Source organism: Setaria viridis, chromosome 5, assembly GCF_005286985.2.
Source record: "Setaria viridis chromosome 5, Setaria_viridis_v4.0, whole genome shotgun sequence".
Taxonomy (NCBI): Eukaryota; Viridiplantae; Streptophyta; class Magnoliopsida; order Poales; family Poaceae; genus Setaria; species Setaria viridis.
Window position 1 is genome coordinate 12,014,486 of NC_048267.2, and position 14,329 is coordinate 12,028,814.

A 14,329-nucleotide genomic window follows, 5' to 3' on the forward strand; every position below is an offset into this window, starting at 1 on the left:
AGCGGCCCCGCGCGGCGCAGGAGGTCCAACGAGGCGTGGTGGCCCGGCACGGTGCAGGCGGCCCGGCTAGGTGCGGCGGTCCGGCGAGGTGGCCGGGCGTGGCACGGAGCTGCCAGGCTCATGTGCGGGTGGGTGAGATTGGTGTGAATGATTATTTGTTTGTGATTTTTCTGGTGAATCCACTGCGTGTTGTGAATCAAATCGAACTCATGTGTTGTGAATCAGATCTTGTGCGAATGGATTTGTTGTGTGTTCTTGTGTGATGGTCATGTGAGATGAGCATGTTTCTTGCTCTTGATTTGATTGTCTCTATGGTAGAGTTGGAGCTTAAGGAGGTGGTACGGTGGTCGAGGCGGAACTGTAGGGGGCAGCGACTCGAGTAGGCAGGATAGGGGGTGCCCTGCTTTTTTTATTTTTTTTGAATCTTTTTAGTCCCAGTTGGTAATACCAACCAGGACTAAAGTTCTTCTTTAGTTCCGGGTGAAATGCCCAGGATTAAAGAGGGGGACCTTTAGTCTCGAAAGATTAGTTCCGGTTGGATTTTCGAGACTTATGCATCTCTCCAACCAAGGAGCCTTGTTCACGTCGATAGGAGGGTGAAAATGGACTAAAACTTGAGTGTATCATTAGAAAGATTAATAACACACTATCTTTAGAAGATGACCTGAACTAATGGAATTGAATAATAGCCAGCCATAAATTTTACTTGCTGATAAGTGCGTGAAACACGCGTGGGACACTAATCCACAAAATTCTGAAATTAAAATTAAATATCATTACGTACGCACACAATCCCTGCATCTGAGAAGATCCAAGTGGTACACGCACATGTATAAAAAAAATTGCCACTGTATATTAATTTCAAAAAAATACAGTATGTTGCATAGATCAAGGGACATGCAGGCAAGCGCTAACAGGTCGCAATGATTGATGAACGGAAGTAGCGTGTTGGACAGATCAATTCATGTTGGCATGCACGTCGTAACACATGCACACAGGCATGCAGTGACCAGACACGGACTAAACTAAAGCATCGCGTTGGGCGGGTAATGAACAAAAAAAAATGCCTAGCTGTCCAGTCCTTTTTGTTGTATCATTGGGTTGTTTAATCAAAGAAAGCAGTCAGCACTGGTAGCAACTCGTCACCTGTATAAGAGACTTGCTAATTTTGTACTATAGAGATACACGTCTCCAAGGGGTGCTTGTGTTTATTTACGGGCTAAAAAGTAAGAATCGATGATTATGCTATGTGTCTCCAAGTTAATCTTTGTTTTTCTAAAACAAAATTTGTTTAACCGCCACATGTCAGAGATGCTCTACGACACAGTACATCACACATGTTCAGTCGAGTAACATTTTTTTATCCTCACAAAAAGGAAAAAAAAAAGAGTAACAATTTTGAGTAAATCGCTCAGATTAATTTCTCACCTTTGGGTTTGCTAGATTAATTACTGCCCCAGTTGGGAAGCGGGGTGGAGAATGACTGTTTTGCGTCCAGGGAATGACTGTTCCAAACACTAGTATAAACGTCCGAAGCACATAGCATGATAGCAATATATAGGCTGCCTTAAAAATTGAAATAGTAGGATTTTTCAACAATTAAAACAGAAACTACTGCCTCCAGTCAAATTGGCCTGCACTTAGTTATGTTTTGCTATAGTAAACATCATCTAATCCTGACTGGAGGGAGTAACATAAGATGTTTCAATTGAAATAGAAAATAAGATAGATGTTTCAACCGTTTGAGGAAGATTGTTGTAATACTTTGACCTTCTCCCTTTACCACCACACAGCCTAATTTTTTCTGCCTCCTCCTCGCACAGCATTTCTTTCCACGGCTGCCCCTCTAAGTTGCCACCATTTCATTAAGCCGCCCACGAATCCCAACTTGTTGTCATATGAAGAATGAAGCAAGAGGAGGTATGTTAGATCGACCTATAATACATATGATATATATTGAAAATGGGTTAGGGTTCACTGTGAACGATATAGAAACTAAGGTGGCGAATACAACATCACACATGGTGAAGCGATACTGGCATTGTAGGATCCAAGCAAATGTTGTTGACGGCAACAGATGAAATGGTAGGTGCGCAGCACCAAAATAGGTAGGGAAAGAGAATGTCATAGGAGGAAGAGGATAGTGTGAATCGGGACATCAGGCAAGCGGATCGAGGAGGCGGCGGCACATACGTGGTGAAATGTTGCGGCGATGTTGGTGGGGACGGGGACGAAGAGAGGATTAGAAAGAGAAAGTTATTTGGAAACTAGAGGCTTTAATTTGACCTATGCTATTAGATCGGTCCAGCACCCTAAGGGGAAAAAAAAATCTCGATCCAACGAACGGAAAATGAACCGGCTTATTACTACCCGGATTTTTTAGATGAATGAACCAACCCAGAGTTCTAAAAAAAATTGTTAGATGGATGTTCTTCTTAGAAGTGATACTACACAAGGATATTCAATGGATTTGTTGATTCATTCATCTAAAAAAAATCTTTCATCTTGATCCAACTTGCAGAATATTGAATTTTTTATTTATATATATATATATTATTCGATTTTGCAGAAATATATGGTTGGATGAAAAAGTTGCAAAACTAGACTATTGTCGCCGGCCCAGCCGGCGGAAGGGCCTTGCCGCCGGCCCAGCCGGCGGTTGGGCCGGCGGAAGGGCCTTACCACCGGCCCAGCAGGCGACAAGGGTACACCCCTCCCCACCACACTTTTAAAAAATCATAACTAATTCATATCAACTCAGATGGAGATAAACTTTGTATGAAACTTGTAGATCTCGACGAGATCTACAACTTTGTAGTTAAAATTGTTTTCATTTAATTTCATATTGGTGCTCAAATAATCGATACAAGTTTTAGATCTAAAATTCAATTTTTGGATCTGAAACTTGTGTCGATTATTTCAGCAATTAAATGGCTCCAAATGAAAATAGTTTGAACTAAAAAGTTGTAAATCTCGTCGAGGGATACAATTTTCATATAAATATTATTTCTATCTGAGCTCATATGAATTAGTTATTAGTTTTTGAAAGTGTGCTGCCCAATTTGAGATCTAAAAATTGAATTTTAGATCTGAAACTTATGTCGATTATTTGAGCACCAATATGATATTAAATGAAAAAAGTGTTAACTACAAAGTTGTAGATCTCGTCAAGATCTAAAAGTTTCATATAAATTTTATCTTCATCCGAGTTGATATGAATTAGTTATGAATTTTTGAAAGTATGGTGCGGAGGGGTGTACCCCTTGTCGCCGGCTGGGCCGGCGGTAAGGCTCCTCCGCCGGCCCAACCGGCCTTACCGCCGCCTGGGCCGGTGGTAAGGCCTTCCGCCGGCTGGGCCGGTGATAATAGCCTAGTTTTGTAATTTTTTTGTTTGACTATATATATTTCTGCAAAATGTTAAAATAAAAAATATAAAAAAAATTCCAGAATATTCAATGGATAGAAGATTTGTTGACCCAAGAAGAGAGAAGTGATATTACACACACAGAGGCCCAAACGCAGCCAATTCCTTGTGTTGTGCTAGTGGTGAAGGCCCATGATGGAACCGAGCAATCGGAATTGTCCGCCCTTTTCTTATTTTCTTCAGACACGGACGACCGACTAGCGAGCCCTCGTGTGTGAACGCGCCGCGCTAGCAGGTTTGGAGTGTGTGTCCAGGCTCCAGGGTCGTCGGCTCGCATTAATAGACCGGAGACGAGTGATTGGGCTATCTTAAAAATCGCGAAGGCACGCGTCCAGAAAGGATCGGGTGCACCCGGCCCTTGGGGTGCTAAGGAATTCGATGTTTTCCATTTCTTTCTCTTGGTTTTTCTTTTGGGACTTTTCGTCGTACCTGTGTGGTGGTACGTTTGATACGGTAGCGTTTGCTAGCTACTAGTACGTCGTTGTAACCATGGTGGACTGAGAGACTGAAACTCCGAGCAGTGGAAGGATTCCGTTCCTCGGAACATTGGACAAAGAGGACCACAGATGATAGGGGTACGTGGAGAGCAGCTGCCGAGCAGGATCCATGGTGCATTGGTGGAACATGTGTAGGAGCGAGATGCGCTCAGGCTCAGAGCACCCCGAGCAGACGCGAGCCGAATTGCCGACGCGAGGGGCGCGTCAGGGGTGACGCGCGCGGCTCAGCGGTCGGGGATCGGAATCTCGGCGTATCGCCCAAGCTAGCATCGCCGTCGCCATCGGATCCCGCGCGCGGCAGCGCACTTGGTGCCACCGCTGGCTCCCACACCGCCACACGCTCCGGCGCGGTCGCTCTCGCCGCGTCGGCGTCGGGACGATAAGCCATCCATGCCGGCATTCAGCGTGCCTGCCACGGGGGTCCGGCCCTACCCCGGCGAGCCAAATCAGCAAGCACTCTGCTCTCCCACCTGGGCTGCCGGGCGACGTCGCCTCACCACCATCTCCCTCTCCCTTGCCGCGATAATATCTTCCCGCCCCGCTGCCGGGGACGCAGCTTCACCTCACCTCCCAACCGCCCGCGTGCGTGACGCTGACCGCTCCGGGATCCAAGCCGACCACCGCCACCCGACAAAACCAGCTTCCTCCCCGCCCCCGCAACTATCCACCCTCTCCTCTGCCAGCAGCTATCCAATCCATTCGCCGCAGCAGCGGCGGCGCCGCCGGCGGCTGGTCGATCGATGAAGGTGCTCTGCTCCGCGTGCGAGGCGGCCGAGGCGCGCGTGCTCTGCTGCGCCGACGAGGCCGCCCTCTGCGCGCGCTGCGACCGCGACGTGCACGCCGCCAACCGCCTCGCCGGCAAGCACCGCCGCCTCCCGCTCCACCCGCCCGCCGCCGCCTCCGCGCCCACCTGCGACATCTGCCAGGTATGTACCGTATGTTCTAGCACCTTCCTCACAATCTCTGTGGGGGAAAAAAGGAAGATATTTTTTTCCTTCTTTCGCGCCACGGGCAACGGCCTGAGTGACGCCACGCTCTGCTCTCCCGCCAGGAGTCCCACGCCTACTTCTTCTGCGTCGAGGACCGCGCGCTGCTCTGCCGGAGCTGCGACGTAGTCGTGCACACGGCCAACGCCTTCGTCTCCGGGCACCGCAGGTTCCTCCTCACCGGCGTCCAGGTCGGCCTGCAGCCCGACGCCCAGGACCCGGAGCAGCCGCATCCCCCGACCGCCGCCGCCTCCGCAGCACCAGCACCAGCAGCTCCCCTCCCAACGCCCCTGCCGCCGCCCGCCAAGAAGGCGCGCACCAGCCCGGCACCGCTCTACAGCGACGACGACATCGACTGGGCGGTGGCCGGCGGTCCGGACGTCGGCATCGCCGGGAACCTGCCGGACTGGCCGCTCGTCGACGAGCAGTTCAGCGCTCCGGTGCCGAGACCCGCGGCGGAGGCGCACGTGACCAGAACCCCGTCCAAGCGGAGCCCCCGGCGGCCACTCGCGGCGGCGTTCACCGTCCAGGGCGGCCTTGCAGGGGGCATGCCGGACTGGCCGCTGGACGAGTTCTTCGGCTTCTCGGAGTTCAACACCGGCCTCGGCTTCACCGAAAATGGAACGTCCAAGGTCAGTACTGATTTTTTTTTTCAGCATGTGACCACTGAATGGACCTCCCAATTTCTCAAATTTTATCTGCAGAGTTTTCTTGGCACGCATTTTCCGTTGGAAATTTGAGTTCCTGTTAAATGTCAAGCCTCTACTCCAGAGTTTATTTATCTTGTTGCTCATGTAAAGATTCCCTGAATTTTTTTGGCAACAGGTTGCCTCTGAATATATATGTTTCTGAATTTTCTCCTGAACACAAAGCTGACAGTGCTCCATGCATCCATTTTCAGGCTGACAGCGGGAAGCTCGGGAGCACCGACGGGTCGCCGGCGGGCCGGTCGTCGTCGGACACGGCGCAGGACTTCTTCGGGCAGGTGCCGGAGTTCCACCACTGGTCCGTGCCGGAGCTCCCCTCCCCGCCCACGGCCTCGGGCCTCCACTGGCAGGGCGGCCCGCGCCACGGCGCCGCCGCCGCCGACACCGCCGCGGTGTCCGTGCCGGACATCTCCGCGCCGGAGGAGATGTTGACGTGACAAGATAGGGAAAGAGAGGCGTCTCCTTCAGTACTGGAGTGGTGTACTGGGGTGTGTAGGCTTGCAAGAAACAAAAGATTTGCTGGCGTGTACTTCCATGGTGAGGAGTCAGTAGCTCGTAGGACAAGATCGAGAGTGAGGGTTGCTTGGAGAAGATCAGATGAAGCAGACAGAGATAGCACTTGTAGTTGCTAGTCGATGAACCTGATTAACTAGGAGATTTCTGTGTGACTATGTACGTTGGTTTTGTTATCTCGAGGTGTCAGAAAAAAAAGAGTAAAGATGAAGAATAAAAAGGTGAATCTGCTGGGCTGTCACGAGGGTAATCATGATAAAGCTCCAAATGACAGACACCGTGCATCTGTTAATTGTCACACTAATTTGTTGATTGACTGCATGCCAAACCACTCCGCCGCACAAGCGGGGTAAGGTAGATTACACATAAAAATCGTGATGGAGAAAGGAGACGAAACAAGCACACAAAATGGACTAGGCCCAGGACAGAAAAAACAACACGGGCCTCCGAAAACAAGTGCTATATAGGCCACAGGAAGTGAAAAGGCCTAAACGAGTGCCCAGAAAGCGCGAAACATCAAAGGGGTGGTAGGGGAAAAAAATAGGATCGGCCACTGTGGGGGAAAAGAATGATCAAATGGGCACTAAAAAGCACAAAATTAGCGAAAGGTGGGTTTGGCTTTGCTTTGTGGACGGGTTTTGTCTTCACTTGAATAATAATAGTGCATGTTCGACGGTTCCCTTTTTCTGAAATTTCTTTCGGAACTTCTTCAAACTATGAGATTCCGGAAGCTCAACCTTTTCAAGCGACCAAGAGGCTCGTCAAACACCATATTAATTGCGGTGTGGCACTTTCCATGGTTGGATAATAGCATCCAGCCTTTCCGTGCATCATCATTGTCGATAGACACACTAAATTGTTTTTCTCTCAAGTTTTCTCCTCGGGTGATTAGGTATGAATATATAGCAAACATAGTCAAATACGGTTAACTACTAACTTCACCTTCCATTGCAACATGAATCCTGTTTTGGCTTGAGGCCGCATAGGCGAGACATAGGTCGTTGTCCTCATGTAGGCCCAGAACCTTCCAAGTATACACTTGGCGTGGAGCATGCTTCTGCAAGTTTTAGCAAGATGGCGATTCTTGCAGCTTGCCACTTCAGTTTGTTGAGGAGTGTTGGGGCAAGTCAATTGCCTTCTTATCTTGTGCTCTTTAAGATCAATAGTGAGCTCTAATATATTATATATACTCTTTCTTAGCGTCAGTTGGAAGCACGGAATTTTTATGTTGATCTCACCTTCTATCTTTTCCTTGACCTCTTTGAACTTTGTGAAAGCCTCAAGCTTCTCTTCCATAAACTAAACCCAAACATACCTAATAAAGTGGTTAGTAAAAATAATTATTCACATAGCTCATCCCTCCTATAGAAATTTTCTTGACTGGACAAAAACATCAGTGTGTATGAGCTCTAATGCCATCTTGGATCGATGTTCTGACTCCTTGTACCATAGTTGATGCGGCTTGTTATATTGACAGCCAGCACGATCACGTTTATCGAATGCCCACGTGAGGAAGCCCCTTCAACAGTTGCTCTTGCATCATCTCCTTTAGTCTACTATCTTTAACATGTCGAAGGTGCACGTGCTATGGACCACAATTCTTATTCCTTCGAATTTTGCCCACATAAACATACTTGGCAGAGAGGACATATATCAATTAATGTCTCCTTCTTTCTATAACAGGTGTGCCAATCACTTATAATTTTCTAAAAATTGTTAGATGTATATGTACTGTTGGTGATTTGCCTTTTCTATTAGGGGTTTTCTGTATATTTTTCCCTTCTTGTACCTGTATATATATGGGCCTAGAGCCCCTGTTATGAATACAAGTGCTATTCCTAACATGGTAACAGAGCCGAACTAGGGTTAGGTTTCTTCCCAATCTGCCCTAGGGTTCCTTTTTTCTCCGCACGTTGCACTTGCGTGCTATTCTCCTACGTCAGCTCCGGCCGCTGCCCGTCTGGCTCTCCACCCGCCGGACTCGTCATCGTCAGCCTCGCCGCCTGCTTTGCCCCTGACTTCGCCGCCCGCGCCACCCCGGCGCCCCGCCGGCCTCGCCGCCCGCCGCCCGTGCCGTCCCGCTGCCAGTGCCGCCCCGCCGCCCGCGTCGCCCCCGCCGGATTCGCCGCCTCTCTGGCGCCTCGTGGCCACCCCGCTCGTCCGCCTGTGCTGTGCGGTGCACGTGACAGGATAAGACTCCTGTGAAGGAGTTAGGTCCCGTAAAAAAAAAACTGCGCCGCTACTTTGTGTTGTGCACGTGCGTTTCTGAAAGGAAAAAAAAACACACGCTTGCGCCGCTTTTCTTCTGCGCTCTCACCATCGCCCGCCGCTGTTTTACTTGCGCTCTCGCCGTCGCCATGGCTCCTTTGGCTCCTTCGTTTGGTGGTGTCCCAGTGTTACGTTGCCCAGTACTATTCAATGGCTACAACTATCGCGATTGGGTTCCTCATCTACGGATTCATATGCATGGTCTTCGTCTTTGGGAGTTTCTTACTGGCGAGTTGCCTTGTCCACCTCATCCTACTGCTCTTACATACCCGGTGCTTCCTGCGAAGCCAGTGATTCTAGAGAAGGCTACGGCTGAAGAGATGGATCGGTTGCTTGCTACTCATGATGCAGATGTGGCGAAGCTCCTTGCTGATTATGATGATGGTCTTGCATCCTATGAGTCTCAGTTTACTGCATACCGGACATGGGTTGATGAGGATGCTCGAGCTGCTTCTATTCTTGTTGCTAGCATTGAGGATAGGGTTTCGGCTGATATTGTTGAGCTTGATTTTGCACATCAGATGTGGGCTTTTCTTCGCACACGTTATGAGCCCACTGGTTAGTCTACTTTTCTTGCAGCCATTCGTTAGGAGCAGCTCGTTCGACAGGGTGATGGTACCATTGATGATTTCTATGGTCAGATTTCTACTATTTGCCGCCAGCTCGACACTCTTACTCCTTCGTTGTCTCCTAGCACCTGCTAGTCCTGCCTGGGTCAGCAGCAGGCTCTTGAGCTTCGTCGCACCTATGATTTCTTGACACGTCTTCGGGATGAGTTTGAGCCACTTCGTGCACAATTGCTTGCTCGACATCCCTGTGTCTCCCTGATGGAGGCTCTTGCTGCTGTTCGTAATGAGGAGACTCGCCTTCTTGCTGCTGGATTGATGCGATATTCTTCCGTTTTGGCTGCCAGCTCCTCTACTCGTCCTGCGGTGACTTCTTCTGAGAGTCGAGGGGGTGGTCTTAAATGTGATTGGTGTGGCAAGGATAATCATGTGGAGGAATTTTTTTTACAGGAAGAAGAAGGCTTAGTCTCGTGAGGGTCAGTCTCGTCGCTGTGGACGTTCTTCATAGGGTCCTAGTGCTCCTGATGGTTCTGCTCGTTCTTCGCTGGGTGCTAGTGCTACTGGTGGTTCTAGTTCTGGAAGTCCTCAGAGGAGTTCTGCTAGTTTTGAGACACAGGAGATCATCAGGTTGCTCAGTCGCCTTGTTACCTCTACGTCACCAGGCGCTGCAGGTTCTGTGACTCAGCCCTCTGCACCTATAGGTTCTGCTGCTGCTTCGCAGTCTTCCGCTTTGGGATCACCTTCCACGTCTACTCCAGGTATTTGTCCATGGATTCTTGATTCTAGTGCTTCGTTTCATATGACTCCTGATTGCACCTGTCTTTCTTCCATACGGTCTCCACCTGGTTCTCCTACTATTCATACAACCGATGGTTCTTCTCTTCCTGTTGTCGGACATGGATGTAACAACTCTACCTAAATTAAGTGCTTTAAATATAAACCAGTGGCTAATCACTAAGTTAAAGAAGTAAAATGACCATTTTAACCCTAAGAAGCTCATTTTGGAGTTTGAAACAAAACTTGGAATTTTATATGCAAACTTAAAATTCTCCCCAAATAAGAGTTGTAAAACTTTTAATTTCAAACAACTTTTGTTAAAGGAACTTTGACTAATTCGGGGTGGGAGGAAGTCAAAAACAGCAATCAAAACCGGAGTACTGAAGAACCCTATAAACTTCCTAAGTCCTGGAACTCAAGTTTTCCTCCAACTTTGCAAGCCTTAATCTCACAATTTCATATCTAAACTCAAGTCAGGCCCCTAATAAAAGTTGTAGTACCTAGAGTGTGTTCCAACTTTGTTACACTGACCGAGGTCCAAATCGGGCCAGAACCTGTTCAAAATCTTGGTCAAAGTGAGGTAAAACAGTCAACTCACCCCCGGAGCCCCACAACGCGCTGTCTGAAAAACTGCGCAGAGTGCACCTCTTGGCGAGGGCGTTCCTCCAAATTTCTAAACTAAACTCAAGAAATACCCTAAATAAAAGTTGAAGTCCTCAGTTTGGAGAGCAACTCCTTCAATAACACTTCGGTCTAATTCAACTTGGAAGCTTCCCTAAAATCGACTCAAAGATAGCTAAGTTCATGAAATTCCACCCCTTCGGCCAAAAGTGGCTGAGTTTGGATTTCCAGATTTTTAGCAAACTTTGGCACGAGATATCTCCAAATCCTTTCACAATCTAAACCGGTGCCTTAAACCAAGTTTGAACTACATCCAGAGTTGAACAAGTTTGTTTAAAAGAGTTTTGGAAGTTGTGTTACAAAATCTGGAGATAGGATCTCCCAAAGCTGGTCAGGCTTGCTGCCCGAAGGGGGCCTCGACGCCCGCGCGCCAGAGCATGTTCGCCCGCGCGCCGCGTGGCCACTGGCCACAAGCAGTTCGCCGGCGCCCTATCACCGGCGAGACAACGACAGGGCGAGGGCCACGGCGCCCAACCCGCGCCCGCGACAGGACGGGGCGAACGCCGGGCTGGCCAATTGCCAGCCGCGCGCGTGTCCTTTTCCCCCTGCCGCGGCTCTGCTCTGCCAACCGCGCTCCGCCCGTCTGCTGGAGAAGCCGCCACGCCGACGACATCCCGCGCCTCCGCCCGCTCACCCAACCCCCATGGTAGCCCTCCGCTTCGCCTGCCCGACAAACCGGAAGCCTCAGACACGCATCGCCCGAGGCCAATCACTGCCGGAGACCACCCGGAGCTCCGCCTCTTCTGCCCAATGGCGCCGCTGGCCAATGGCTGCCTCGCCCGTGCACCCGCCGCTCCCGGCCTTATCCTTCCTCCACTGGAGCCTCGCCTCGACCCTCCGCTCCACCGCTGCCCTATAAAGGGGTCCCCCTCATCGGCACCGCCACCCTTTGCCACCGCCCACAATCGCGCCACCGCTTCCTCCTCTGCGCCGCCGCTAAGCTTCCGTGGAGCTCACCCCTCTGCGCCGCCCCGCACTTTAGCGACTTCGCCGCCTGCTTCGCTACCCCTCCGCGCACGTCTCCGAGCAGCCCGTGGCCTCCCGACGCCGCCGGTGCGCCGGAACACCGCCTGCACCGCCACCAGCCAAGCTCTGTCGCCGCCACCGCGTTCCGATCTCCGCCGGCCATCTCCATCGCCCCAACCATGCCAAACCGAGCTCAGGTGAGCCCCCGCACCCCTTCGGCCACTTGTTGCCCCATCCCCGCCGGTGAACCGTCGGGGATTTCCTCGCCGCCGCCGCGCGCGCCCCGAGGACTACATTGCATCATCCCCGTTCTTTCCAGGGGCCTGGGCGCAAAACTTAGGGACCCCTGCGTAGTTAAACCATAAACCCAGGGGCTAGCTTGCAAGTTTGCCATGGCTTTTCTTTTAAATAATAGGCAGAAATATGGTTGAACTTTGTAAATACCCAGTGAATCGTAGAAAAATCATAAAAATGCCAAACCACTTTTGTTAGGATCCTTGCTCTGCCTAGTTCCTAAGAAAATTAAGTTTGCACATGTTACTGTTGTAAATAATATCCTATGCTTTTAATCATGTTGTAGGCCTTTTAAATCCTAAGAAATAGCAGAAAAGTGAGAAAAATATGAGACCAATTCTGTGATGCTTGTTCCTAGGTGTAGAAGCTCAGAGAAATGGTTAGGGCTCTGGCCTAGCACTTTAAGTCACTATTTTGATTTAAATTGGGAATCTAAATATAAATCTTCCTTTTGCATAAGTTTTGATCCAGAGCTCAGAAAAATGTGAAACTAGTTGGGTTAATTTTGTTTTGCTGAGAAGTTTGTAGGAAAAATATAAATTGTTGTGCAAATCAGAAAGAAAAACACCTTCCTTGCTAAGCATGTTTAAGTAAAAAAGGAAATAGAGTAAACAGTTAACCTTCTTCAAAAATTATGAAAAATTCACCAAATCTCCTGTAACATACCCTTAACACACTGGTTAAGTTTCACCCTCTGTTGCATAGTAACTTTGAAGATAGAAAAAGTTAAGCTCATTTCACCTTTAATAATAAAATGCATGTAACTTCTTTTTAAGTCATCCTTTGGCCCCCAAACTTTTACAGTAACCTAGTGATGGCTTAAGTGAGGTGCTGTAATTTTATCAATGCCTTTAACTACTATTTGGATATGAAGTCATTTCGGTTAATTAATCAACCTAAAGGAACAAAAGGAAAGCACAAATTCTAATACGATAAATAAGTGGAAATTGAAAGAGGTACATAAAAACATTCAGAAGTAAGTAATTATTCTAATGCACCCAAACCACCCAACACGACCTGTCACTCTCTTTATGCAACTCTAAGTGCAAGAAAACTATATATGTACACAATTGCCTTTCAACTCGAACTCAAGTTTAAAACAACCACTTTCGTTTGAAGTTAAAAGAAAGTAAACCTCGCCAAAGTGTTTGTGGTTGTTGCGACTCTTTGTCTTAAGCCATGCCTTGTGTCGTTGAATAAACGCGTGAGTCCAACTAAACGTTTGCATGTGCATCATGTGCATGTCGTATAGAAGCAAATCTCGCCGACGGAACCTACGAGCTCCACCCGGCACCGGAGGAAGACCCTGCTGCGGAGCTTCACCACTTGGAAGGCGAGCCCGAACCGGAGCAAGATCCCGAGGACCCGCTAACATTTCTTGAAGGCAAGCCCTGGTGCATGAATTCCCTGTTTTACTTTTATGCCAATTACAATGCGTATGATTGTGAATTTACGTTTGTAGGAGTTGATTGAAACCATAGATGCATGAACTTAGTAACTTGATCTGAATACTAGTTGCTAAGGTCGAGCAGTTGCAATGCTTAATAGGTCTCGGTAAAAATCGAGTGATTTCCTATCACTCGCGAGTTATAGGAGTTGAATATTTTTTTTATGTTGCAACTATAAGGACGACGGACGGGGTCGGGCTTATGTTCGATACTTGGTGGTTTCCCCGTTCGTGTATATGAAATTGGACTAAGGTCGAAACGTGTCGGCGTTCGTGATCAAGTGTTTGAAAGTACTAATCTCATACCTAGTATGGGATGGGGAAGCCTAGTACCTGATTGAATTGGGTCGTGGCTTATACTCCTGCTGTCCTTGGAACTTCGTTCCCATGGTGCATCATGTGGGTGCAGTGGCGGCCACAGTACGATAAAGGCCGGGATTGTGGGGCATTGCACGCCAAAGGCAGTTTGGCCCTAACACGTGCCTAATGGATCGATGGGGACGACTGACAAATGAAGCGACCCTTCGTGGTGCGTGGATGTCGTGAGATTAGGTTCGCCATGCATGGTTAATAAATTCGAATCGATTCGTCTGCCTCTCATAGTTTGGGACTACTTGATCGCTATTCTGCACTGAGTAACGATGAAACATGCTTACAAGATTAAGTTGATGCTTGTTATTTAACTGCTTGGAAATCATGCTTGTTTAGTATAAGTTGCTAATCTAGACTGGTTAAAGAACGTAGAACTTGAGCTAAAATATTGAAAGTAAGGACCGATTGTAGACGCTTGTGGCAAAGAAATCCCAGAGCCAGAAAGCCTTGCATGTCTAGGTCTTGGTAAAGCTTTTCACTCGACGGGTCAGTCTTGCTGAGTATTAGTTGCTCAGCCTTGTTGTGGCTTAATCTTTTCAGGTGATGTCAATAGTTTGGTTGCTGGTACCACTTGGCCTACCCAGCTCCCTCCGGGCTGGACAGTCGAGTGGGATCCCTCCTCGGACGGTGAGGGAAGGGATTTTTGATGTCATGATTGGCTCCATCGTGATGTCATGTATCAACGTTTAGCTTCCGCTTGTTTAATCCGACTTTTCGACCCTTGCAGCTTGTTTGAATTTCAGAAACTCTGATGTAATAATTTGTGAGACTAAGTTAATGTGATGGAATGTTGTAATCTCTGTGCTACTCACCTTCGTGTGAGCAATGCTT

General features: G+C 48.7%; 1 protein-coding gene across 1 annotated transcript; it reads left to right on the forward strand.

Annotated features, from left to right (window-relative positions):
* The first annotated feature begins 4,333 nt into the window (after nt 1-4,333).
* On the forward strand, nt 4,334-6,425 carry LOC117854856 (B-box zinc finger protein 22). The gene is made up of 3 exons (XM_034737112.1): nt 4,334-4,847; nt 4,973-5,539; nt 5,809-6,425. Exons 1-3 carry the CDS (start codon nt 4,662-4,664, stop codon nt 6,049-6,051), a joined length of 996 nt encoding a protein of 331 aa, XP_034593003.1. The 5' UTR covers nt 4,334-4,661; the 3' UTR covers nt 6,052-6,425.
* Nucleotides 6,426-14,329: the final 7,904 nt, after the last annotated feature.

Excerpts from the sequence above, each read along its gene's own strand:
- LOC117854856 (XM_034737112.1), top strand. The coding sequence starts at position 4,662 with ATGAAGGTGCTCTGCTCCGCGTGCGAGGCGGCCGAGGCGCGCGTGCTC. Across the intron at positions 4,848-4,972 it reads CCACCTGCGACATCTGCCAG|GAGTCCCACGCCTACTTCTT; the intron begins GTATGTACCGTA and ends CTCTCCCGCCAG. Across the intron at positions 5,540-5,808 it reads CCGAAAATGGAACGTCCAAG|GCTGACAGCGGGAAGCTCGG; the intron begins GTCAGTACTGAT and ends ATCCATTTTCAG.